Source organism: Copadichromis virginalis, linkage group LG15 (assembly GCF_057382275.1).
Source record: "Copadichromis virginalis isolate Kocher_CV1m ecotype Utaka linkage group LG15, C_Virginalis_male_GT1.1, whole genome shotgun sequence".
NCBI lineage: Eukaryota > Metazoa > Chordata > Actinopteri > Cichliformes > Cichlidae > Copadichromis > Copadichromis virginalis.
Window position 1 is genome coordinate 12,232,015 of NC_140632.1, and position 24,745 is coordinate 12,256,759.

General features: G+C 41.2%; 1 protein-coding gene across 1 annotated transcript in view; it reads right to left on the reverse strand.

The window, feature by feature from the left end:
- syne1a (spectrin repeat containing, nuclear envelope 1a) overlaps positions 1 to 24,153 on the reverse strand; it is a 130,622-nt gene extending 106,469 nt beyond the window's left edge. The window contains exons 1-18 of the mRNA XM_085431938.1: positions 24,037 to 24,153; positions 21,791 to 21,852; positions 15,936 to 16,031; positions 15,263 to 15,346; positions 12,789 to 12,809; positions 11,385 to 11,477; positions 10,249 to 10,430; positions 9,955 to 10,151; positions 7,680 to 7,792; positions 5,986 to 6,093; positions 5,468 to 5,605; positions 4,896 to 5,060; positions 4,657 to 4,769; positions 4,273 to 4,441; positions 3,942 to 4,038; positions 2,530 to 2,735; positions 1,950 to 2,114; positions 1,670 to 1,822 (exon numbers count right to left, since the gene is read on the reverse strand). Of these exons, the coding sequence (XP_085288064.1) occupies positions 1,670 to 1,822; positions 1,950 to 2,114; positions 2,530 to 2,735; positions 3,942 to 4,038; positions 4,273 to 4,441; positions 4,657 to 4,769; positions 4,896 to 5,060; positions 5,468 to 5,605; positions 5,986 to 6,093; positions 7,680 to 7,792; positions 9,955 to 10,151; positions 10,249 to 10,430; positions 11,385 to 11,477; positions 12,789 to 12,809; positions 15,263 to 15,346; positions 15,936 to 16,031; positions 21,791 to 21,852; positions 24,037 to 24,121 (2,247 nt within the window). The 5' untranslated portion in view covers positions 24,122 to 24,153. The remainder of the gene's footprint in view (positions 1 to 1,669; positions 1,823 to 1,949; positions 2,115 to 2,529; positions 2,736 to 3,941; positions 4,039 to 4,272; positions 4,442 to 4,656; positions 4,770 to 4,895; positions 5,061 to 5,467; positions 5,606 to 5,985; positions 6,094 to 7,679; positions 7,793 to 9,954; positions 10,152 to 10,248; positions 10,431 to 11,384; positions 11,478 to 12,788; positions 12,810 to 15,262; positions 15,347 to 15,935; positions 16,032 to 21,790; positions 21,853 to 24,036) is intronic.
- Positions 24,154 to 24,745: the final 592 nt, after the last annotated feature.

Consider the following 24,745-nt stretch of genomic DNA (forward strand, 5'->3'; position numbering starts at 1 on the left):
ACACTTCAACTGTGAGAGACAGAATGTGAAAAAAAAATCCATGAATCCACATGGTAGGATTTGTAAAGAATTTATTCGTAAATCAGGGTGGAAAATAAGTATTTGGTCAATAACAAAAATACAACTCAATACTTTGTAAAATAACCTTTGTTGGCAATAACAGAGGTCAAACGTTTACTATAGGTCTTTACCAGGTTTGCACACACAGTAGCTGGTATTTTGGCCCATTCCTCCATGCAGATCTTCTCGAGAGCAGTGATGTTTTGGGGCTGTCGCCGAGCAACACGGACTTTCAACTCCCGCCACAGATTTTCTATGGGGTTGAGGTCTGGAGACTGGCTAGGCCACTCCAGGACTTTCAAATGCTTCTTACGGAGCCACTCCTTTGTTGCCCGGGCGGTGTGTTTTGGATCATTGTCATGTTGGAAGACCCAGCCTCGTTTCATCTTCAAAGTTCTCACTGATGGAAGGAAGTTTTGGCTCAAAATCTCACGATACATGGCCCCATTCATTCTGTCCTTAACACGGATCAGTCGTCCTGTCCCCTTGGCAGAAAAACAGCCCCATAGCATGATGTTTCCACCCCCATGCTTCACAGTAGGTATGGTGTTCTTGGGATGCAACTCAGTATTCTTCTTCCTCCAAACACGACGAGTTGAGTTTATACCAAAAAGTTCTACTTTGGTTTCATCTGACCACATGACATTCTCCCAATCCTCTGCTGTATCATCCATGTGCTCTCTGGCAAACTTCAGACGGGCCTGGACATGCACTGGCTTCAGCAGCGGAACACGTCTGGCACTGCGGGATTTGATTCCCTGCTGTTGTAGTGTGTTACTGATGGTGACCTTTGTTACTTTGGTCCCAGCTCTCTGCAGGTCATTCACCAGGTCCCCCCGTGTGGTTCTGGGATCTTTGCTCACCGTTTTCATGATCATTTTGACCCCACGGGATGAGATCTTGCGTGGAGCCCCAGATCGAGGGAGATTATCAGTGGTCTTGTATGTCTTCCATTTTCTGATGATTGCTCCCACAGTTGATTTTTTCACACCAAGCTGCTTGCCTATTGTAGATTCACTCTTCCCAGTCTGGTGCAGGTCTACAATACTTTTCCTGGTGTCCTTCGAAAGCTCTTTGGTCTTGGCCATGGCGGAGTTTGGAGTCTGACTGTTTGAGGCTGTGGACAGGTGTCTTTTATACAGATGATGAGTTCAAACAGGTGCCATTCATACAGGTAACGAGTGGGGGACAGAAAAGCCTCTTACAGAAGACGTTACAGGTCTGTGAGAGCCAGAGATTTTCCTTGTTTGAGGTGACCAAATACTTATTTTCCACCCTAATTTACGAATAAATTGTTTTCAAATCCTACCATGTGAATTCATGGATTTTTTTTTCACATTCTGTCTCTCACAGTTGAAGTGTACCTCTGGTGCAAATTACTGACCTCTGTCATCATTTTAAGTGGGGGAATTTGCACAATCGGTGGCTGACTAAATACTTTTTTGCCCCACTGTATGTATGTAAGTGTAGGTGCCCATTGAAAATCTAAAGTATCATGATGCTGCAATGCCACCAGCTTAAAAAAACATTACTGACAGGTTGTATTTTTACTGTCAGGCTATATTATCTTTTACATTTGATAGTTAAACTGACAGTTTGCTTTCCTCACCTCCACATCCTGAAGAAAAGCCCTAACACTGAGGAAAGAGACTTGAACAGGAGCATTGAGTTTGGCTTCGGCAGTGTCCAGCAGCTCTTTCAGGGCCCAAATAGCCTTCAAGTGTTCTTTTCTCCACTTCTCCAACTCATCTGAATGGGCATACTGCAGCAAAAAAGAAGCTAATTACACTTTACACTGAGAAATGAATCAAACAGAGCCAGCACATATGTTTTGACCCAATTCTGTCTTTGTCTGACAGGCAGTATTTTTAGATGTTTTCATTCATTACTTGTTTGACTTTGAGGAAGAGGTCTCTCCATCGCCCGTTTAAAATGAGTAGCTGCTGCTTGAGATCAAGTGACACTGTCTCGTCACACGTTTCAATAAGAAAATTCCCTGCATCGTTCATGGCCGCATGCTGATCCATCCAGTGGCTGAGATCCCTGAAAAACTCCTGGAAGACAAAGAAATTAAGAGAAACAAAGAGCGAGTGTCAAAGAAAGAGATGAAGAAAGCTAATCAAAAAAGGAACAAAGAAAGTGATTCAAAGAAAGAAACAAAGGAAGGACAATAAAAAAGTGGGGTAATTAGATGTCTAATCCTAGACGGAGATGTGAGTCTGTGTAACCATGGCAATGCAACAACAGGAATATCCTCAGCGGCTTGTTGAAGGATCATTTGATACTTGAGTGGAGACTCCTAATAAGCTTCCACATAAAAAAACTAAATTCTTCAAAATGGCTTGATTGCTACAATTAAATCTGAGTCCATCAAATAAATGGGTGTATGAACAGGCTCCTAATCTGTTCACAGAAAAAATAAAGTAAAAAAATCAAAGGCTCAGACAGTATTAAGATCTAATCTCATACCCGTTTTGTGTTTTCTGGCTGGCTCAGGGCTTCCTCTGCATCTTCCAGCCAGGCCTGCAAAGAGGCCACAGTGGAGGTGTACCTCTCCCAGTTGGACAGCACTTCCTCCAGCATGCTCCTCACGCTGCGCACTTCCATGGACAGACTCCTCCACTGAGTCACCACCTCCCGCATAAACCTGCGCACTCCCATCTCGCCTTCATCCACTGGAAGAGAGGTAAAGTTTAACAAGAATGACAGCTACCGATAACACCACCATTACCTCTGATTCTGCTGCCGCTAATAATGTCACTTATTCACAAGAGTCAAATGGAAAATGAAGCACTGAAGCAGCTGTTTTGAAGCTGCAGCTGTACCTTTTATGTCTGTGTGTGCCTGATGACTTTCACTGCTTTGTTTCACATCACCACACTTTGGCAAAGGCAGGGGAACACTCGATAAAGCAAAAGGAGGCACACGCTTTTGCAGAAAACTCCCTGACCCCAAAAACTCACTACAAGGAGATGTATCATCTGTGCTTGTGCTACATTCTTAGATGCAAACTCTCTAGTTGTTAGAGTATGTGCAAAACAATGGCATAAAGACGCACATCAGATAAACGCAATGCTTCTAAAATGGGAGACAAAAAACAGATCAGTACCCTAACCCTTTTCCTTATTTTTCTCAGGCAGCCAATCAGAAACCACGATGCTAACTACAGTACCAGCAGGACCTGCTGCATTTCATTTGTGGGGTCGACCAATCAAACCTCAGATGTCCTGATTTCTCACCACACCTCACTTCTCTGCTCTGCATACCCTAAAGCAATGCAACCCTGAAACCTAATGAAACCAGCAAGCTAGCTCAGTTTGCGCCCAGAGACCTGCAGAAGTGGAGCAGCCCCCCAACTAGCAAATGGGGTCGTATTCCCCACTGAGAGCAGAGAGTGGAGGAACCTCATTTAGCTGTAGCCTGCAGACTCTCCTCCTCTATCAAATTGTGAAACCAGTCAGGGGCAAACTGAGCTGCTGGCAGGGAAAGCCTCATTGGTTAGTGAGTTGTTGAAAAGGGAAATAAAGTTGAAATATAGTGAACAATTGAGAGATACTGATCTCAGCCAGGATACACTGGAAGTATCAGATCAATTTCAGATTAAAGTTCCATTATTAAAAGGATGAGAATGCATTGGAAATGTGACATAATAATGATGTTCCCAATCAATGAGCAGGACTGCTTTAATGCATTGTTGGACATTTTATGTGATTCTGACATCATCGCAATAAAGCGCCTTTCAGATTACTGTCTGGCAGGATATTGATAAACATTTCCCAGACTTCCCGGGAGAATTACTGAATTACTTTATTATAAGAAAGTGATAGGATAATAAATGCTTATATATACATATAGTAAATATTACACCTTGAGCTACTCACCTGAGCTGTCAGCACTCACATAGGCCTCTGCAGACAGTTTCAGAGACTGGAACAACATCTCATAGTTTTCAAAGAAACGCTGCTTCTCCACAAATGACTGATGAAGACAGATTCCAAAAGAAAATGTTATTAGATGTGAAAAGCATCTTAACAGATACACAGAAACAGAACTAAATATCTTATACATGTGCTATGTAATGGTAACTATCCTTCATCAACCAATAATTATTATACAATATACAAAAATTTATTCAAAATTAAAAATCCTTTCCACATAAGCATGCAGGTGAACCCTGAAGATCAAACTACACAAATCAGAGACTGAGCTTACGATATAGCTGTGAAGCATCAGTTCCACAGATTCCTGTTGACCATATTTGATGATCCAGGACTTTAGTTTGGACTCAGCCAGACTGAGGAAGGCCTGCATGTGATGTTTGTTCTCCAGAAATTCCATTTTTGCTAAGTGGATGCTAGAAGATGTAGAGATAAAGTTCATCCTAAAAAAGACACAGTTCATACAGGGACATCAGACCTATACCTCGACCTTCTCATACTGCTGCTTTCCCAAAAAGCAAGGTTGTGAAAAAAAACACACCGACTGAGGTGCCAAATTTCTTTCAAATAATCTGTTCTTATCAGAAAAACATTACCACGAAGAACATTAATTTTGTATTCTGCACTTTCAAGAGAGACTAGCAGGAGTTTTGTTTACCTCTCAGCCATGTCTTGGAGCTGGTCTGGGGGAACAGGCACTCCATCAACACTTCTGTCTTTATGGATTCTCTGAAAGACCTGCTGGTGACTTTCCAGGCTCTTCAACACATCCTGTGCAGAGTACACCGAGTAAAGATATGAAAACAGACATAAAAATGTATTTATACATTCTGTGTTCATTCTAATAGTATGTTTGATTCTCACACTCTATTGTGCTATGTATGGCTCTGCACTAACCTTGTGCTGCTCCAGAGCTCTATGCACAGTGCTGGCTGTGATATCATGTGCCTGCTGGATGGTTATCTCCTGCCGCAGAGCTTCCTCGGCCTCATGCAGCCATGCTCCCACTGTGTCCAGAGGAGCTGGCAGAGACCTATCCAGCTGAAGATGCCAGTCCAGTAACTAAGATGGATAAAAACAGACGATGTCTCCTGAAATAATGACCTCATCACACAAATAATTTAATTTTTAATTTCTATAAAAAAAAGAAGGAGACACTAAGTCATCAGCTCTTTATAAAAAACACAACTTGTGTTAGCCCAAATAAGGTAAAAGGAAATAACCTTAAACGATAAATCATCATACAAGCTTAAAAAAATGGCTGATTCTCAGAGTTGCTGGCAAAGCACAAAATAAATTCAAATTATGCCTTCTGAAGTCCTTATGTATGAATTAGAACATTGTAAACACTCCATCAACCTCCAGGAGTAGCTTTAAATATCTTTAGATATCACTTTTTCTGAATGGAAAAAAAATGCTCTGTGTACAATTCTGAACAGGAGGCGAGTGGGTAATCCCGCTGCTCTCACCCTTTTGGAGATCCTTTCCCAGGCCTGTTTGACCAGAGCCTGATCCACAGTCAACATCCCATCCCTCTGAGTAGACTGCAAAGCTCCCTCCACCTGCTTCCTCCTCATCTCCAACTGGACACGCAGACTTTTGAACAGCTGAAAAGCAAAAATCATTGACTCACAGCTCTTTATCCTCGATAAAAGGATGATAATGAGTGTTCTCTCCCTCACAGGTCATACCCTTTTCCCATTTGCATCTTATCAGATCCTCATATGTTCTACCTTTAAAAACTGTCCCTCTATCTGGCTTTAGACTTTCCGAGCTATGCAATGACAATGAGGATATCCCACATGCTGCTGAATATGGAATGTATCCCGAGGCTTGGTGGAATAAGCCAGATTGACTGAAAATATGACGGCTGCTGCCTGATCCCCACAGTCTAATACCACTGATTAAGCTAATAATAGGAGCGTCTGTGCCCAGTGTGCCCAGTTTAAACACACCCCGCCACAGACACACACACACTCACACTAACCTGGTACTGCTGAGCAAGACTGCCCTCAGTCTCCTGAGCCTGTATTGCATCTCTCTCCAGCTGGTCGAGCCACATCCTGAGCTCCCTCAGGCTCTTTCGCTGCTCTCTCTAGGTGGCCGGGATCATGCAGGAGTGGCAGAGTGAACGAGTAGGAGATTGGGAAATAAAAGAAAAGAGGACAGTGCACCCAAAAAAAGGAGGAAAGAAAAGAAGACAGAGTGGAAAAAGTGATTGACCGGGATGAAAAGAGGAAAGAAGGGAACAAGAAAGCAGAGCATGCACGGTTAAACATGTGTTCCCCTAATCCTCTGTGTCTCCCTGCAGGACAAAACGTCAAAAACCCACAGCTGCCAACAACACTCAGCTTAGACAGGGTACTTTGTCTAAGACCCCCTACGAACATTTCATTGGATTTTAAATAAGCATGACGATAATGCGATGCTGCTAAAAAGCTTGTGCGATAGACCATTCCGTTTGAGAGCTGTTCAGTCTGAATCTATTCACTTGTACCACCCCTCCTGAAGGAAGCCCCAACTTTATTCTCTATGACAGCTCAGAACATGGAAGTAGATCAAGTTAATTCTAAAAGGAAACAGTCTGCCATATTTTACTCACCATCATTCTCTAAATATTTTCTACCCAAGTGTTTATGCTTCTGTTTATTTTTTAAATTCACGCTTTGTCACAGCTAATTAATCTCCCGTGCAAACACCAGGCAGTAAGGAAGAACAAAAAACCCTATCGGTGCTGTAAAACAGCAAAACACGGTGTGACATACATCTGGACACAGCAAACAATAAAAAAGGCCAACCTCTATTCACAAGCTTTCCATCAAATATGCTGTATCAGTGCACACTGCCGATGCCAGAGGCCTTCATTGTCATGCTAATGGGACCGAGAGCCAAAGCGCTCAGTGGTAGCATTCATAAATGGTAATATCACATCTTATTATATTGGACTTCCTTCCGTTATCATGGCTTAGAAACCCCGCGGCCCGAATATCACATCAGGTTAGATAAAGAGCCAATATTAGGATACAGGCTTTATTTTGACATGAAAAATCAGTGTTTAATCCCATTCTTACAAAGTACAGTAGGGACTGATACAGCAATCCAATAGAGGAGGCAGAAAAATGTGCTTTAATCAAATTTATATGGAAACCATGAATGATCATGGGTGGTAATTGCATTGTGTTGGAGGAAATTATTGAAAACTCTCCCCTGGGAACCGAAGTGGCTAAATAACCTACCTCCAACATTTCCTCTATATCCCGAGGTGCAAGATCATGCTGCAGAACAGAGTCCAGCACAACAACCACAGGAAAGCAGTCACCATACAAACGCACCAGAGAAGAAGACAAAGAGCAACACAAAGAGAGAAAGATGTACAAAAACGAAACACAGAACAGACAAGACACTGCAGCAGCTCGTTTCAACCTACTTTAAAAACTAGATAGCTTCAAGTCATTAAATAAGAGATTTTAACTAAATTCTGAATCAATTAAATATAAAATTAGACAAGCAGATTTTTCTTTTCCCCCTGAACCTTGAACATTGCACTTTGATAGCTCAAAATGATTATAAATAATACACATACAAACATACAAATACATATACAAAAGACAAACATTCACTATGCAGAAAGAGAGAAGATGATCACAATGACAGGCTATCGAGACCGAGACAGCCGGTTACCTCTACTTGTAGCTGTCCCTCGGAGCCGCTCTGTTTTCGTTCTGGAAGATGCTTCAGGAATTGGGCTACATATGTCATGACAGATTTCTCATCTGGCTTTTCTACGTCGACATCTGAGACGGGAACCAAATAAATAAAATCAGAAGTCAAATAAGCTGGCTGTAAATTCTTCAAGTTTTCTCATAGAGAAAAATATCAGCCGCTGATAAGAATCAGCTTGACTGAAGGAGACAAGCGGGCATCTCAAATAAAATCAATTTTCACCATTTCAGATCAGTGTCCAAGTTTTGTTTGGGGGTTCCGCCATGCTGGATCTCATGGCCTAATGCACCTTAATTATGCTGATGTCAAGCTTGATTTGCTGGAGTACATTTTGAAGGGCAGGCATGAAGGGGAACAGATGGTGTCTGGCAGTGAAAGTGAGATGCACATCTGATGCAAGGACTGACCCAGTACTGTACAGTATTTCTATTCTCTAAAACTTGCCTTGCAAACATTTCCGACAGTATTCATGCCCCATGGTAGGCAACTGTCTCCTCAGTCTTGTGTCTAGTTTAACTTCCCCCTTGTTATCTCGTCATCTTGATTTAACTGAGCTGTATTTTGGTATCCTTCTGTTTCTACTCTCCTTGATTACCTTCATGCGTATAAATAGTCCTGTATGGTTTCTTAGTCTTTGTCATAACATTTGTTTACCTGTCCTTCTGTTCCCCCTGTCTGTTTTCAAGAAGCTTTTTAGGAATATGTTTTATATTTTAGACATTTGGGGAGGACTACTTTTGGGTCCTTCTCCTGCAAATCGTAACAGAAATTTGGGTTTAATGAGTAAACATCCCCTTGTACTGGTGAAAGCCGGGGTGGTGGTGACATTGAAACACCACGCAGCAGAGGAAGAAGCATGTTAGAGGAAGAAACAAGACATTTTTCAGCTTAGGATGTGTTTGGTATATGTAGGTGTATAATGCACCATGGCTTCAGTGGACTGCCTATCTGCCTCTTTACTGCATTAATCTGTATTTTGTAGCAGAGAGAATCCAGTCAGCGACCTAAAATATTATTTTAGGTCGCGACCAAATTTTTTAATGGTGCGACTAAAAAACATATTAGGTTGCACCGGTGCGACCAACTGTTTGAGTAACAAAAAAATAAATAAATACTCTGCAACTCCGAACGTCTCCGTGTGGTCAACAGCAGACACACATTATGCCCCTATCGTGGTCTAAACCAATCAAAGATAGTCAGGGGCGGGACCTCTCTGATTGATCGTGGTCCAGATATTCATGTAGTCCGTGTGTATGTTTGAAAGTGCAGGGCAGGTGGATAGAGAGAGGTGAGTAGCTTGAATAAAGCGATATCGATTCATTAAATCCTGAATCGACTTTTAAATATAAATGTCTTTTTCCAGGTAATTTTCTCAGGCTAAAGCTCACAAAACTATTTCAACAACCACCAAACAGCAAATGAGAGCAGGTTAACGGACTCCACACGGCATCGGGGCTGAAAGCCGACAGCTCACTGATTCTGATGTGTCAGGTCTGCGCTGTGTTTATGTCTTTTCTGCACTAGATTCTGAGCGGCCTCTCTCCAACCAAAATTCACTGAACCAGCAGCAAAAGAATCAACAAACTACGCTTCACATTTGATAAACATCGTCATGAATTCTCTCTTACTTTTGCTATTTTTTGCTCTACCACGATAAAAAAAATCACACTTCATGCACAGCTCTCTCTCTCTCTCTCTATGTACTTCAAGAACAGTTTTCCATCTCAAATCGTGATAAATGCACTGCCCAAGTGTCCCTTCTCCCCATTGCCTTTCAGCGGCAGGCAGCAGCAAACAGGTGCTGGTCGTCAGAGGAGGCCGATGTGATGATTAAGTTTAACATTGTCTACAATATTGCCAAAGAGTGCCAAAGCACTTTAAGCACAAGCACAAGATTATTAGTTAATCATTTACAAATCAATATTGTCTGTATGGACAGCAATCCCGCCCCCCCCAAAAAAAGTGCACATGTGAAACTGCGGTGTTAAGTGAAGCGGTTGAAAAATTTGGGTGTGCCTAACTTTTGCACTGGTGCGCCTAAGAAAAAAATGTAGGCGCACCAGTGCAACCATGGCAAAAAGTTAGTCTAGAGCCCTGTTAAGACAATAAAAAGAAATAAAATACATAGTAATTTTATGCCTACTTGTAGGTTTGTTGCTGGTCAGGCTCAAGTTTGCTTTTGATAAACTTAATGACAGAGTCACTCTGAAATGCTACTGGAAATGTTATTTACCCTCTGGCTCAAGAAGCTGTGGAATCCCTAGCTCAGTCTCGGCCAACAAGAAGGCTTCATGAAGATTTTCCCGATTGGGCCTTCCCCATACTCGCTCCATGTCGACAAGATTAGGCCGGAGAGCATTGATTACCGCGAAGAATGCTAAACCAGTACGCCAGCTGGGGCCAAAGTCCCTCACCTCAAGGCTCAGACTTCTAGAAAGGACAGAAAATTACAAGGTCACAGCAGAGAAAAAACAAAACATAACCTACAACCTGCAGCAACACTTGACCATCAAATCAGACTTCATACTTGGTGGCTGTCTGCTGGACCCATCTCAGTAATGCCTTTCTGGCTCCACCCTGCAGAGGAGGAAGAGTCTTCTTTTTGACGGGTGGGCTGGTGATCTCAGTGCTGCTGGTGGAGCTGTCCAGTGAGGAGGTGCTGCTGGACACGGTATGGAGTGCTGGTAGGCTACTGGTTAACTCCTCAATCTGGAAGCAACAGAATACCAACTAAAGTCAGGCTTAGCCACAGTTAGTGATTCAACTGCGTTTCTCCCTGTTTATCATGCCCTGTGTTGCTCTGCTCTCCGGCTCCTTCAGGTTTGTTACTTTGGTTCTTAGTTTTTCCCAGTTTAGGTGTGCTCCAAGTTGTTTGCTTAATTATTAGATCTTGTGAGTGAGAATCTTTTCCTAACAACCTTATAAGGAATCGTGTCTGCAAATTAGCTGTGGCTTTAATCCTTGTATACATCAGCCGCATTTTACTTAAATATTATTTTTTATCTGTGGTATCATTATATCATACTTTATTTATTGAACAAAGCAAAAATTGTGAATCTGTACGAATAGAGTCAACGGACATATTTAAGCAAGCATGTAAATTATTATATTGGGAGCTCAGTCTGATAATATCCTATCAGGCCTGCGGATGAGCCACAGTTTCTGTTCCCTAAAGTCAGCAGACTCAGAAAATCCATAAATAAAACAAATCAATATGTCAGTAAGTGAAAGTGTACATTTACTAGTGCACTACATTTCCTTTATTGAATATCCTTATGTCTGATGGAGTAGCAGGCATTTATGTGTACTGATGCTGCTACCAGAGTGGAGTATTAAGTTCTGATTTATTCTCTGCATGTCTGAATTACCTGAGGCAGATGCTGTTTATTTTGAGTGTAAGTACTTTTAAAGATCAACTTATTTTTTATGTCCCTTAAGCTTAAATTGCTCATTTTTTATATATATATAACTAGAAAAATACACATCTGCTCTCTCTGCAAACTGGATATTCTCAGCCATGTTAGCTGTCAGGTTAAGGTTCTTGTGGTGAGCAAGTAGTAATATTCACATCATGTTTTTCTTCTCACTGTTTTTCAAAAAATAATGCTGAATTATGTGCATTGAATCTGATGATCTAATCGCACTAATGCTGCAAAAAGTTACCTGGAAATAGAGAATGATGGTCCACACCAACCCCAGGACAATAGATGGCCGTCCATCCACGATGTCTGTTGAGTTGATGTTCACCAACTTGATCTGTGTCCAAACGCAGCAGCATTAAACTACACTATTAGAAGGTCTAGATATTTCCAGATCGCAGACTAATCTATCATTTTTTACTATTACCCCAATAAGCTAATTTTATTCAGAAAGTTAACAATAAAGAGTGTAATGTACAAACACTGCCCAGCCAAAAAAAAAGCAAAAAAAAAAAAGCTCAACATCTGGATTTAACCAACCGAAAAAGTAAGCGCCATCCATAGGATTTAAGAAGATTCAAAGCGTTTATTGTCATGTGTACCAAGAAAAAGCATTTCTCTGTACAATTACATTCTTTCTCTGCTGTCCAATTGCTTGGGTGTAACTGATGCTACGACTAGCTTCTTGTTTCATAAACAACGATATCCTATCTCATGACTTAAACATTCATCCTCAAGAAAGAAATTATGTAGCTGGAAAAAATCTTGTTTGTGGTCAGAGATCACTTAAATATTTGGTGAAATCAAATATAATGAATAAATAAGTCTACTAGTGAAAGTAGAAGATTTTCCTTATACACAATGTGAAGGAAACTGATGGGATTAGGACTAAACAATTGTGCAGGGTAAAGAAAACCACTTATCAGTAGCTTTAGTTTAGTTGGGAGCAAACGGGTTGAACTCTGGAACAATGGAAAAAGTATTATGATTTGGGGTTGCTTTAGTTGGTCTGGTTCAGGAATGTTATGTGGCCAAAAAATACATGGGGTCAGCAGAATCTACTTAATGACCAGATAAATGTTTTTAAAGATCAAAATGGCAGGATTCAAAGAGGGCACCAGTGTGAAAGAGTTGTCCAGGGAGCATCATTTTCACACATGGGTTGATCACCACAGACTTTAAACCTTAACCCCATTGAGAATCTTTGGGATGTGCTGGAGAACTGATCAGACTCTTCTAACATCAATACAAGATCGTGGCACAAACATAATGCATTTATGGACAAAAATAAATATTAGGACATTCATAAGATTATCTAAACCATACCACAGCAATTAAGTCAAATGAAATAAAAGAGCACGTGACTTTTTGGCCAGGCAGTATGTTCAAGTCCTACTGCGATTGAGAATCTCTTTTTCAATAGAGTGATGTAAAAGATAAAAAGCTGCACGAATACTAACGTTACACACATTAAAGCAGGTGAACTTAACATCCAGATTGAGAACAAAACAGCCACAGGTTCAAGCTAATTTCAGTGCATCTTTAAGAGAAATCACATGTAATCATCAGAACTCCTGCATGCAGATGTTTCTGACACAATTTATCAACATCACAAAGAAAAAAGTAGAGCAATGTTATGAATACTGACCGGAGATCCTCTGTACGCAGACTGGAGGCAGATGGAGGTGGAACAGGAAGAGGAGGAGGGGGAGAAAGATAATTCATAAGTACTGGAGATGATTGAAAGCAAACGCCTGATTGACTGTGAAAAGGCAGATACTGTAGCATCTCTGAGGTGAGATAACTTGAGTGGTTGGCTGAGAGGAGAGATCTATCACTACTACACAGGCAACAGGGATTATATCCAGCAGAGATGGACACAGAGAAAGGGAGAAAGGGGCCGAGTGGAGCAAGAAACGAGAGAGAGAGGAGGCTGTATCTTGTGATATGATGAAGTATTGTATATTATCACATAGAGGGTTGTATTACTGAGGCGCCGCAGCACAACAGGTCATCTAATGGTAATACCTGCCACTCCACACATGTGAACAAGCATGAAAAACGAGATTGGGGGCAGACGAGGGCAACGTGGGGAACCGTGGGATAGTGACTGATAAGAACATATGCAATACATGGTGTTATATTAAAAAACACAGCAGGTTATCCTGGCAAATCAAAACAGTAATGCAAGGCTGGAGTGGTTAACAGAGGTATAGCGTGACCACACTGAAAACACACCAGTATAAAATGACAGCAGTAAGCATATACAGTAGCAGTAGTTGTGTTTCTTTGGATAAATTGTACTAAACTCTAAATAGCAAAACTAAAAAGTTGTGAAGCTGCGTAAAACGCTAACAAACTATCCATCCATTTTCTAAGTTGCTTATCCAGTTCAGGGTCAGGTAAACTGGAACCTACCCCAGATGTTTGCATTCAAGGTGGGGTAAACACTGGAGCGGTGACCTGTCCATCACAGGTAACCAATCATCTAAATTTATTATATTAATAACACGTCAAAGGCAACATGTTAAATCATGAAAACCAAATTCAACCATTTTTTTTAATAATTTGACTATGAGTTCTTCTTTTATTGTTTAAATATTTGACACTCAGTTTTTTTACTCCTCGCCGTCTGTACTTTAGAAAGTCTCAATCTCTCCGTGGCACTCGTTTACATCCAATTATTACTCATTAAAATAATAATTTATTACTACATTTTTTTAAGAATCTTATTTCTATGTGCATTTTGTTGCCACAGTCCAAGGTTTTGTGAAACTTGTTGCTGGGATCGAAATCAAAATGAGAAAATGACCATGGTGGTGTTTACTACACCATCAGTGATGACCCCAAACCCTAACTCTTCATTCTAACAATTCAATTTAAGGGAGTCATGCACTGACTTGTGCAACTATCTCAGAGTTTCTTACAGGCTGTGGTATGTACTATGTACAGTTACAGCCGACATAACAATTTCAGGATCTGGCAACCCAACCCAGTCGTTTTCCCTAACCATAACCACAGCTTTCAATGACTAAACCCTAACCAGAGACTTTATTAACTAACCCTAATCACATGATCTGAATGCCTAATCTGTGTCAGTTAGAAATATGTTTTTTTTATCCCTGACTGTCAAGAACAATGTTTTAAAAGAAGTGAAGGGAATATCGTCATAGGTTCAGGGTCATCACCGATGATTGGGGTCTGATTTTGCATCCAGTTTTCATTTACATTTTAGACAGCTTCTCTACTTTCCCAGAAGGGAGGCTTTACATCACAGGGTTTCAACAGTTTCCAAACATCAGTAAACATCATTACACCAGCAAACACTTACTTTCTATGACACAGACACGAGACACAATCGCGGAGCAGACATGGGCAATCTAAAGCAAAATGTAAATATGCTCTGTGTGTACATCAGCTTCACACACAGAGAGCATATTTACGTTTAATTTTCATCTCTCCGATTTACGCAGCAGAGTGCCCACTGATGTCTCATCTCCAGACAGCAGATTACTGGTTTAGGATTTACAGTTTTAACCCTGTCACACTCGAGGAAGACAAGTCAGTGTCCCCGCAGACGTCAGCTCATACTCATGGCTTTATTTATGTATATCCAAGGACGAGCCAGGCGACACTTTGAGAACGTTTTACTAATCTCATGGAGGGGCAGTTGATGCATTTAGATGATTACATTCAAAACCATATTGAGCGTTTTTTCTGATGCAATTCTGCCAATGAAGCAGAGAAAAGGAATTTGCTAAGTGCTAATAACATGGAGTGCAGTAGGTGTAGTGGTAATCAGCTGAAGAGAGAGAGACATTCTTCTCCATCTCTTAGAGGGAGCCAAACAATTAAATGTAATGAAGTAGTTAAGACAGAATTACATTTAACAAACAAAGTCTTTGTGGAAATATAAATCGAGAGAATCTACTAATTTCAGAATACCCAAAGGATGTGGGAATGTGAAGACAATGAGAGGCGAGAAGGAAAGAGAAGCGGGTCACACGAGGTCAAGATTCAATATTTGCGCCCACAAGGCTCCAGATGAGCAGGGAGAGGAGCAGGAAGGTTAAGAAAAAAAGAGAGAAAAAAACACATAAAAAGAAGGCGGCGAACTCTTACCTTTCTACCCTCAAGGAATTTAAGAGCTGTACCAATGTTGGCGACCCAGTGGATCCTTTTTAGCTTCTTGCCCTGTTCACATGGCTGGAAGGAGAAGGGAGAACAATGGATATGGAAAGGAAGCAAGAGAGATATTGAGAGGGAAAGAAAACGGGAGGGTAAAATGTATCAGTACATGTATAAGAAATTAGCACAGTTTAAACAGACAATAAAGCATAGATGAAAAAAATATAGCATAAACGTTTTTGAAATAATGAGACTCAGAATTCCAATCAAAGACTATAAACAAACGGATCAATAGGACAGAGGCAGATTAGACCTTAGGCAGTATTGGTCAAATGTAATCCTCAAGCCGTGTGTGTCTTTGTCTGTGTTTGTGAACTCTGATCTGTCCTTGTTAATCTGGGCTTTCCCACTCAATTCAAACATCCTAATAAAAGTCAGTCAATAGGCATTTCCATATAATTCTGGCTCATTTCACATTCACTGCATTAAGTCTGCAGCCCACTGGACAAACAAACATTCAAAAATTATTGTATTTCTCTTTTATTGCATCAGCCTGAGCCGGTTCAGTGTGAGAAAGTAGAAAATATAATCCAGAGAGATCAGAGGAGAGGACGTGTTTGAAGCTTGTAGCCAAATCCCATGATGTAGAAATGACCCACAGGCTCACCAGCTTTTGTCCTGAAAGGACTTCCAGCAAGGCCAGCAGCATCACACCATCTTTTATGTCCTCAAAGAGATCGGTCATCACCAGGGGAGGGACATGCTACAGAAGAAAACACACACATCATATGAAATAAGTAAACTTAAGTGCAATGCTTAAACTAGAAACATTGTGGTTTTTAACATTGAGAAAGACTTGAAAACACTCATCTGAAGGCAGGTGCATACTTTATAATAACACAATTTTTCCAGGCAAGATATTTCTAAACAAGCGACTGAATTTATGTAACTGTTTGTGCAAAAAAAAAAAAAAAAAAAAAAAAGAGGGGGGGGGGGGGGGGGATCACTGTTTACATAAGTGTTTCATGTCACACAAAGCTTTCCCAGTTTTCTTGGAATGCAAAGAGTCAGGATTACAGAGCTAATAGGTCTAGCAATGTACAGAAAACTTTGAGGTAAGAAGTATTTTTCTGCACATTATCCCCCACAAAGCTGCATAGTGCATACATAACCCTAACATAATACATATGTTAAACTGTAAGACATTCATTTAAACTTGTGGGACATGGATAAAGGAAATCTTCATAAAAAAACTGTGCTAGGAGCCCAAACAGAGTCTGGTGGTGCCGTGTATTACTGACAGCTGGATTCATCCATAAGCGCCGGCTCAGAGGACTCTGAACGGCTTCTTCAAATCCTAAAATATGCTGATGATTTCAAACTGTATCCTTCCCATTGACTTCCTCCCTGACCTGACACAGACTTCCAGACTTGAGGAAATCCACATATCTCAGTTTTTCGCCGCCGCCACATCAAGGATTTCTCTTAAAGCACAGTCACATGCTGGGGCTGAGGAGAGCTTTAGAGGGGAGGGGGAGCTTTCAGACGAGCGAACCATTCACAGGGAGATTAGCAGCAAAGGGAGTGAGTGAAGAGAGGGAAGGCAAAAAGTAGAGATGTGCGCAAGAGTGTGTGTGCAGCCAGAGTGAAAATATATATACAACCCCAACAAAGTGAAAATGAGAGAGGGGTTTAATTGAGTAGAAGGAGTGGCAGTGAAAAACATGACAGAGGCAGAGAGAGACAGGACACTAACCTCACGTCTTTCAAATTTAATTAGCAAACGCAGCAGCGCTTCTCACTAATTCCTCTTCTAACGTCGTTTCATGGCTTTGGATATTAGGGTTTTCAGACAGCACTTGTGCCCGTATCATAGCCTGACAGAAGAAGCACTTAAAAAAGATCCCATTCAGAGGGATAAATTATACCATGAGCTAATTGAAGCCAAATTTACCTATTTGTTCATTATAATCCCAAAGCTAATGAGGAAATTTCAGACTAATTACAAAAAAAGAAAGTAATATTCATTCCCTTTGCTCGGCAACATGCGGTAAAAAAAATAAATCACGAACTTAATGAGCTAATTACACATGAGCGTCTGGGTCGTAATTGATTGTGAGCAGAGGAGTTTGAGGATGTGCGTCTGTCTGTGCTCTCTTGTTATTCCCCTGGTACATTTGACTGGATCCCAAAAGATCAACAGCATGAAAGACACAGAAGGGGGCAGAAACAAAGAGAACACTTAGAGGTTTCAGTTTGAGCTGCAATACATCCAGTTTGAAGGGACAATAAAAACTTGAAGCCTATTGGCAAAGTCTTTTTAGGATGATGGTATTCTGACAGGGAATTATTGGCACATAAAATCACTCATGTAGAAACATTTCAATTAAAATCATGCAGGACTTGTGCAAAGTCAGCACTGTCATCTCACAGCGACGGGGTTGTGGGTCTAAATACATTGGCTGGGGCCTTTCTTGTTGTCATTATCAACTGTGCTGCTGACCATGTGGAGTCTTACAGGATGCAGAAATGTGGAGGCAAACCGAGCAATCTTAAATGAACTGTTTATTGGCTGGTTGCAATAATCCAAAAAGGGGAACATCAAAAAAATAAACTACAGAAACAAAAGGTTGAACCAACACTGGGGCAAGGAGAACAGACACTGATCAAAGACAAGGAGAGAGAGCGTCTATATACACACAGAAGAGCAATCGGGGAAGTGGAAACAGCTGGGGACACAGCTGTACTAAATCGCAGTAGACGAGACGATGGAAACAAACTAAGCAAAGGACAGCTCTAAAAATAAAACAGGAAGTGGGACAACTAAAAAGAAGGACTAACATACATTTTGGACTTTTAAATATATTTTCATGAATTTACAACTTGTCGAGCAGATAAAGACCTCATCCTTCACCATTCATACTAATATGTAATAGACAAACAATTAATGTCTCTTTTTAATTTAAATGCCTGGAGTTTTTTTAATGTGTTAACAGAAAAATAAATAATAAAAACGATTCACTTTATAATTACAGGGCAATTTAGGCAATAAGTTACCAGAATTTTTCTGTAATTTTACATATTTACTTCTTAGAGTTTAAGCCCAAAGAGTCATGCTGGCACATTTCCTGCATTTAATACAACAGTTTTCTTTATCATGAAGAAAAACAGAGATACTGTTGAAATAACACTTTTTTATATTGAGACATCTCAGGGATTAAATGTGTAGTTAAACATCTTTACACTGATACAAATTGTTATTTTTTTTTACCTGTCTGACCCACTTAAAATCAAAATGGGTTGTATGTGGTCCACAATGTAAAACAAGCTTGTATGACTCCTAAACACAAGTATGAAATGAAATGAAATGAAAGAAAGCAACACTGCCGTTAAAAAAATAAAAATAAACACAACTTAACAATTTAAGAGGACACCACAAGCAGAGTTAGCTGATTGAAATTTTTAATACTTTGAAAAACATAACAGCAGCTTAGTTAGCTGAAGCACATGCCACATGCCATGATTTGCTGTCTCTGAACTTCATGTGCACGGGATGTATCACCCTCTCCCCTCGCTCTAACCCGAGAGTAAACACCAAGAGAGGAGCTGGGAGCTTCATTTCTCTTCCTTCTTTAATCTCAAAGAACACTTGCTTCACTGATGGCTGAACTAAAGCTGTTTTCCCGGGAAAACGCCTGAAAGACGGCGAGACCTCCGCAGTTCACACTGGCCACTCTGTAATTAAGCTTTAACCTTCTCAGAAAGGATTTGTCAGAGTGGAAATTTGGGGTCCGCTGACTGAAACCCCTCCACATGTGTCACTCCACGACCGGGTGCAACATAAAATACACTGTGAGGAGAGCAATTTTGCAAGTTGAGTGTGACTGCTGTGTGGGTCTAAACGACATCAACCTTTATCTAAATGAAATGCACCCCCTGGAAAAATACTACCTTGCAGCTCTCTTATAGTTCATATCTTTGGCGAGTTAATCTGGTGAACTAATGAGAGTCATTCATCTTCTGTATAAATTACCAGCTCCAATACATCCCCTCTCATAGAAAGTCTTTGTCGGAGCCCGTAAGACTTCTTTTGTTATACCTGTGGAGTAGTAAAGTGAGGGGGAGGGCGGTGATAGCAAAAGGAAGCCCTCATGCTATGGCTCAACTCACCTAACGATTAATCACATACCTTTAGGCGGTGAATTAAAGACCTGTGATAACTGGAGTGGCCTAATCATCTGCATAGCCAAGGGCAGGATTTATCCCTGTGAGAGTAAAGCTAAACCAACTGTTAAAGCTTCTCTGTCTTCTATCCTCCTGTCTCACTTTCACACTACTTTTTGCGTATGATTAGCTATTCTTGTGATAGTGAGTCCATAAGATACCACATAATCTCTACTAGTCTGCAGAATGATGACTTCCAGAAATGGCTCTCTTTATTTTTTGCACCACCTTTAAGTTGGTGAACCTTTACCCCCTGCTCATCACAACGCTCTTTGAAAATTCACCAAGCCGCTATGACAGCCAAGACATTTTTAAGACAAATATAGGCCAATCAGTATCACTATGGTAACGTCAGGCATCAGGTGGAAGTGTAAGCAGCTTCGTGATGAGCGAGGAGAACATCACATACGTAATTTGATCAAGTCGGCAGAGGGAAAAGCATGAGGAACAAATATGGTTTTCTCTTCCAGTGGAAGTGTGATGGTATGACTAATCTATTAATTACCCGAATCCATTAATTAAGGCAAATTTAAATGGAATTTTAATGAAGTCTCCGGGATCTTTGTTGGATCAGTTCATTGAGTTTTTAGTGCATGAGTGTTGATATAGCAAAAATGATCTTTTTCCACTTTAGGTTAAAAGATTAGTTAGACATCCGGCCTTCTTGCTGAAAGCTATGTGAGGAAATAAATGCCAATCTTTGGCTCTTAGAGTAAATATAGAAGTAGGACAAAGCAACAACCTCGGGGATGAAAAATGAGCCCATTGCTGAAGTGTCAAAAATTACAGCCCTGTGAATGGCCACTTGAAACTGCAAAAAGAGGTCAGTCTCCCTGGACTCCTGTGTTAAAAATGGTCAGCTTTAGACAGCTAAGGTTTTTTTTTTTTACGTCCACTTATTTATTTATTTTAGAAACCACCTGGTTTAACTGTGTTTGTAAATGTATTAAAATTAAGACACTGGCTGCTTTGGCACTGTCTCCTAGGCTTCACATCCCTGAATCGATACATATCTGGACTTTTTTTACTGTCTGAAGAGGAGGGATAGTGGATATATTGAGCAAAGGATGCTGAGAATGGAGCTGGCAGAGAAGAGGAAAAGAGGAACCTCAGAGAAAGTTCATGGATATAGTAAAGGAGGACATGCAGAGGGTTGGTGTGGCAGAAAAGGATAAAAAGGATAGATGATCTGTGGTGATCCATAAAAGGAGAAGCCAAAAAAGAAGATAAGCTACTAGATCTACTCATCTACATATTTATAATGCAAATGTGGGATATGTGTTCATTTTCTCAATTTACTCATCTGACCAAAAAAATGTTGAACTACCCCCTCAAAGCTTCGTGGGAATGCCTCTCCAAAATGTTCAATCACAATGAAATAACAAAGGGACTGCAGCTCTGGTCAACTGCAGGCTTGATAAATAAAGTATGTGGTTATACCTTGAATCTTATAAAAAATTCACAGCATTTAAATATTGGGCTGTGTGTGTGTAATTTTCTGCTGGCACAGTCCTGAGACGTGCTTATTTAATATTACGTCACGGTTTATTCCCTTCTGAGTGCTCTTCAAATGAATTTTCAGCTCCACGTCACCGCAGTTCAAGAACTCCACAGCTGTCGTAATCAAATAGGGAACCTTGAGAGGAGCGTCACTGATTGGAGTAACACTTAATTGTGTTGCACTGTGCCATATTTGCCTTGTCTGCCCATTCCTGACATACCATTTAAGCATTAATGAGCGAAACTGATGAGCCTAACGTAGTATAATGCAATAATTACAGGCCCCTCAGCATGCAGTAGCATCAAATGTGTTTGTTTACTATAAGGCAAAGACATATTGTCCACTGAGTGGACAAATGAAGAGCATGCTTTAATGAAAAACTCTTATCCTAAACAATCTAAATTGGCCCATATTGAGATAGCGAGATTACTAAAATGTAAATTAATGACTCTAGCTTGCAGGGGGAAAAGACATACAGTGTATTAAATGCTGTAATATGAAATAGATAATTAGAGTGAGAGTAAATCCTTGCTAGTAGCTATATGAAACTGACAGAATAACAAGGAGCAAAAAAATCATGCAAGAATGAAGGACCGTGTGTGGTCTGAGCTGGAACAAGCAGTCCCATGACCAGCTCTTGGAAAATGTCAGCGCATGCACACAGGATGTAGTAAAGTCACTCACAGTGGAAAAACATGGAGATCGGGGAGTTTTAAAACAAACACCAGCACCAGCTTTTGTGTAAATGGATAACACAATGCTGGCACTAGCAGGGAAACACAACCAGACTTTCTTACCTTTGCCAAGTGGGAGTTGATCCATTTTGTGAATGTCCTTTTCTGCACTGCTTCCTGCTCATCTGTAAATCAGAGCCCAGAGCATCACTATTAGTCACGCGCAATAATAAACAAAGAAAGGATTAAAAACACAATCTTCTCATTGTTTATTGTGAGAGTCGCTTGGGTTTCTGATGCTGGATGGCTGCCTCTTGTTATCTCTGATAATCTTCCTGTCTCTCTAATGTGTCAGTCACACCAAATCATACCTTACACTAATGTACAAAGAGAAGGCATTTGACATTTACAGATGGCATTTTCATTATCTGAACTCCTCTTGCTGAGGACAGAAAATTGTGCTCTCGAAAATGCCCTTTAAATGATAGGAGGCCGGTGGTTCTCCCTCTTATCTGCCATGTTCTAGTCATTTCTGAGTACAGTTTAAACATGAAATCTGGTGCTCTGTTCAGGGCTGTGATCAAAATACACAAACGCGACATTACCCCAAATGCATTGGTCTTGTTTATGGCAGCTAACGTAATGAAGGCCCTTTTGGAAAGACCCAATCAATAGTATACATGTCTGCTGACAATGTCCCCTAAAAAGGCACTTAACCTGAATGAGAAAACCTAATAAATCAAGCATATATACAATTTTCTGTGCATTTATAGTATGAAAGTGTGTGTGTTCTGCTGGATTTTTACCAACTAATGTATAGTTTATTCTTCGTGATATCTTGTGTCAGCAAAATTCAATGTTATGTGCAACCCATGTATTAAAAAAATTGAACATGAATGAGGTTATCTCAGAGAAATTAATGTGCAGCTGCTACACTTATACCATTAGAGTGTACAAAACCACACAATCTACCTGGGATTCAAAGCATCCCATCACGCGCATGCAACTGATGTTTTTGTGTGTCCCGTCTTTGCTGCAGAGCAATATCCTTGAGATAAGCACGTTATCAGCGAGAAAGGACGTCTGACACAGTGCCTTCCTCTACCTTAATGAAATATGCTGACGCCTTGATTGCACTCAAGTTGGTTAGTGTGTCACTGGGTGCTGTGGACAGACGCTAAAGGGAAGAGGTGTGTCTGTGTCTGAGGGAAGGTACCTTTCATACATAATGCATATACACTCACACATAGTCATACGTGCCACTGAGCAGCTTCCTGCTCTACAAATTAATCTTTTGATTGGGTCCAAGAGTAATCAAATATTGATGGGCGGTAATATTGGATGAGAATGGGGAAAGATGTTCCCTCCCTCCACATTCTTGAGCAGGAACATGCGTGACGGAGAACAGGCCTGCATGTGCGTGGTGCCAGCCTCTCAGTCTCAGGGACGAGGTGACTTTGAACCTGCCGCACAAACGCAGTCACTCTTAAGCACACACGCTCATCTTCTTTCAATATAACAATGGGAAACAGCCATCCTTTGCAGCAGCATTTTAACACACTTGATTACCTTCTGTATCACTTGTCTCATACACAGTCCCTGATTTCTCACAGCGAAGATCACCTTAACAAATTATCATTGATATAGTCAAGGAAAAGAATGCAAACTTGGTGCAAACAAAGAGACCAGTTGTCAGACATCTCAGAGTATTTCCTTTCTTCTCAACAGTATAGACTGATAATGTGATTTATCCAGAGACAAGCTGGCAGACAGAATGCTGAATATGTGATATCCAAATGAGCAGAGAGGCAGATAGCCACAGGGTCAGACAGAGAGATAAGGAATCAAGCATTTTGACAGTCAGCCCTCTGTGCTGTGACACCTGCAGTGAGTTGTTACTTGTCTGCTGGGTATGCTTGTTTCACCAGCTGTAGACCTCCACACACACACAAACACATGCACACACACACACACACACACACACACACACACACACACACACACACACACACACACACAGGCTCACTCGCTGACTCCGCCAGTGTGGAAACGCCCCCTTCAGACGTCTGCCCATTTCACTTTATTCACACACTCACAGCTTTGACAAAAAAACAAAAGCATCCTTCAGGGAACTCTTTGGAAGAAAACTGCACTGCAAAATGCACACAATCATTCATAGTTATGCACACACACATACACATATGTCCAGCAGGCACGTACGGTCCATGCTGCAGTGCCGTTCTAAATCACACACCCTACACACATGCAAAAATACACATTTTGTGCACTTGCTTTCTTTTTGGAGTCTCTATCTGTCTCAGCAGGACACACACATGCACACAGCCGCGCACACAAACTGCCCCACTTACCCCGGAGGTATTGGTAGAAGCCCGCCACCAGGTTGAGGGATGTGTTCTTTTTCGGGGAGGCTTCGCCCCCTACTTGCCGTGCCATCTTGTAACCCGGATTATGCCTCAATTTGTGCTTGTTTCATGGGGGCACTGAGAGGACATCAACGACCACCTCTGGGAGAGGTAACACTTGCCCTTGCTCCTGCCCTTGTTGCCCACCCCCCTTTTTTTCGGGGGGAGGTGTCTTTAAAGAGCTCCCTGAAGCACCGGACCTCCTGGGATGACAGCAGTGGAACTGTTGCGCTGAGGTAAAACAGGGAGGAAAGAACCACCCTCTTGTTTCGCCTGTCGCCCTTTACGTTTTGCCGTCCTCTGTCCTGTCCTGCAGTAGCGGGCTGCAGACTCAGTCAGACTCAGTGGTTTTCCTGCCTGTTAAGCAGCTTGGGAGTGTGATGCGAGAGTACGCGTGATGCAATGACTGTTTGTGTGTGTATGTGTGTGAGAGAGTGCTGCGCAGTGCCGGCTTGCCTCAGCATCAATCTTTTTTTGCTTAGTCTCCCTCTCTCTCTTCCCCTCTCATATCCTCTCTACCTGTGTCCTTCCCTCCCACGTTTTCTCTCTCTCTCTCTCTCTCAATTTTTCGCTATAGGCTGCAGGAAAAAAAATTACTTCCCTCCAATGGCTAGCCAATCAGAGTGCGTGGGAATGAGTGATGTCACAGTAGCCC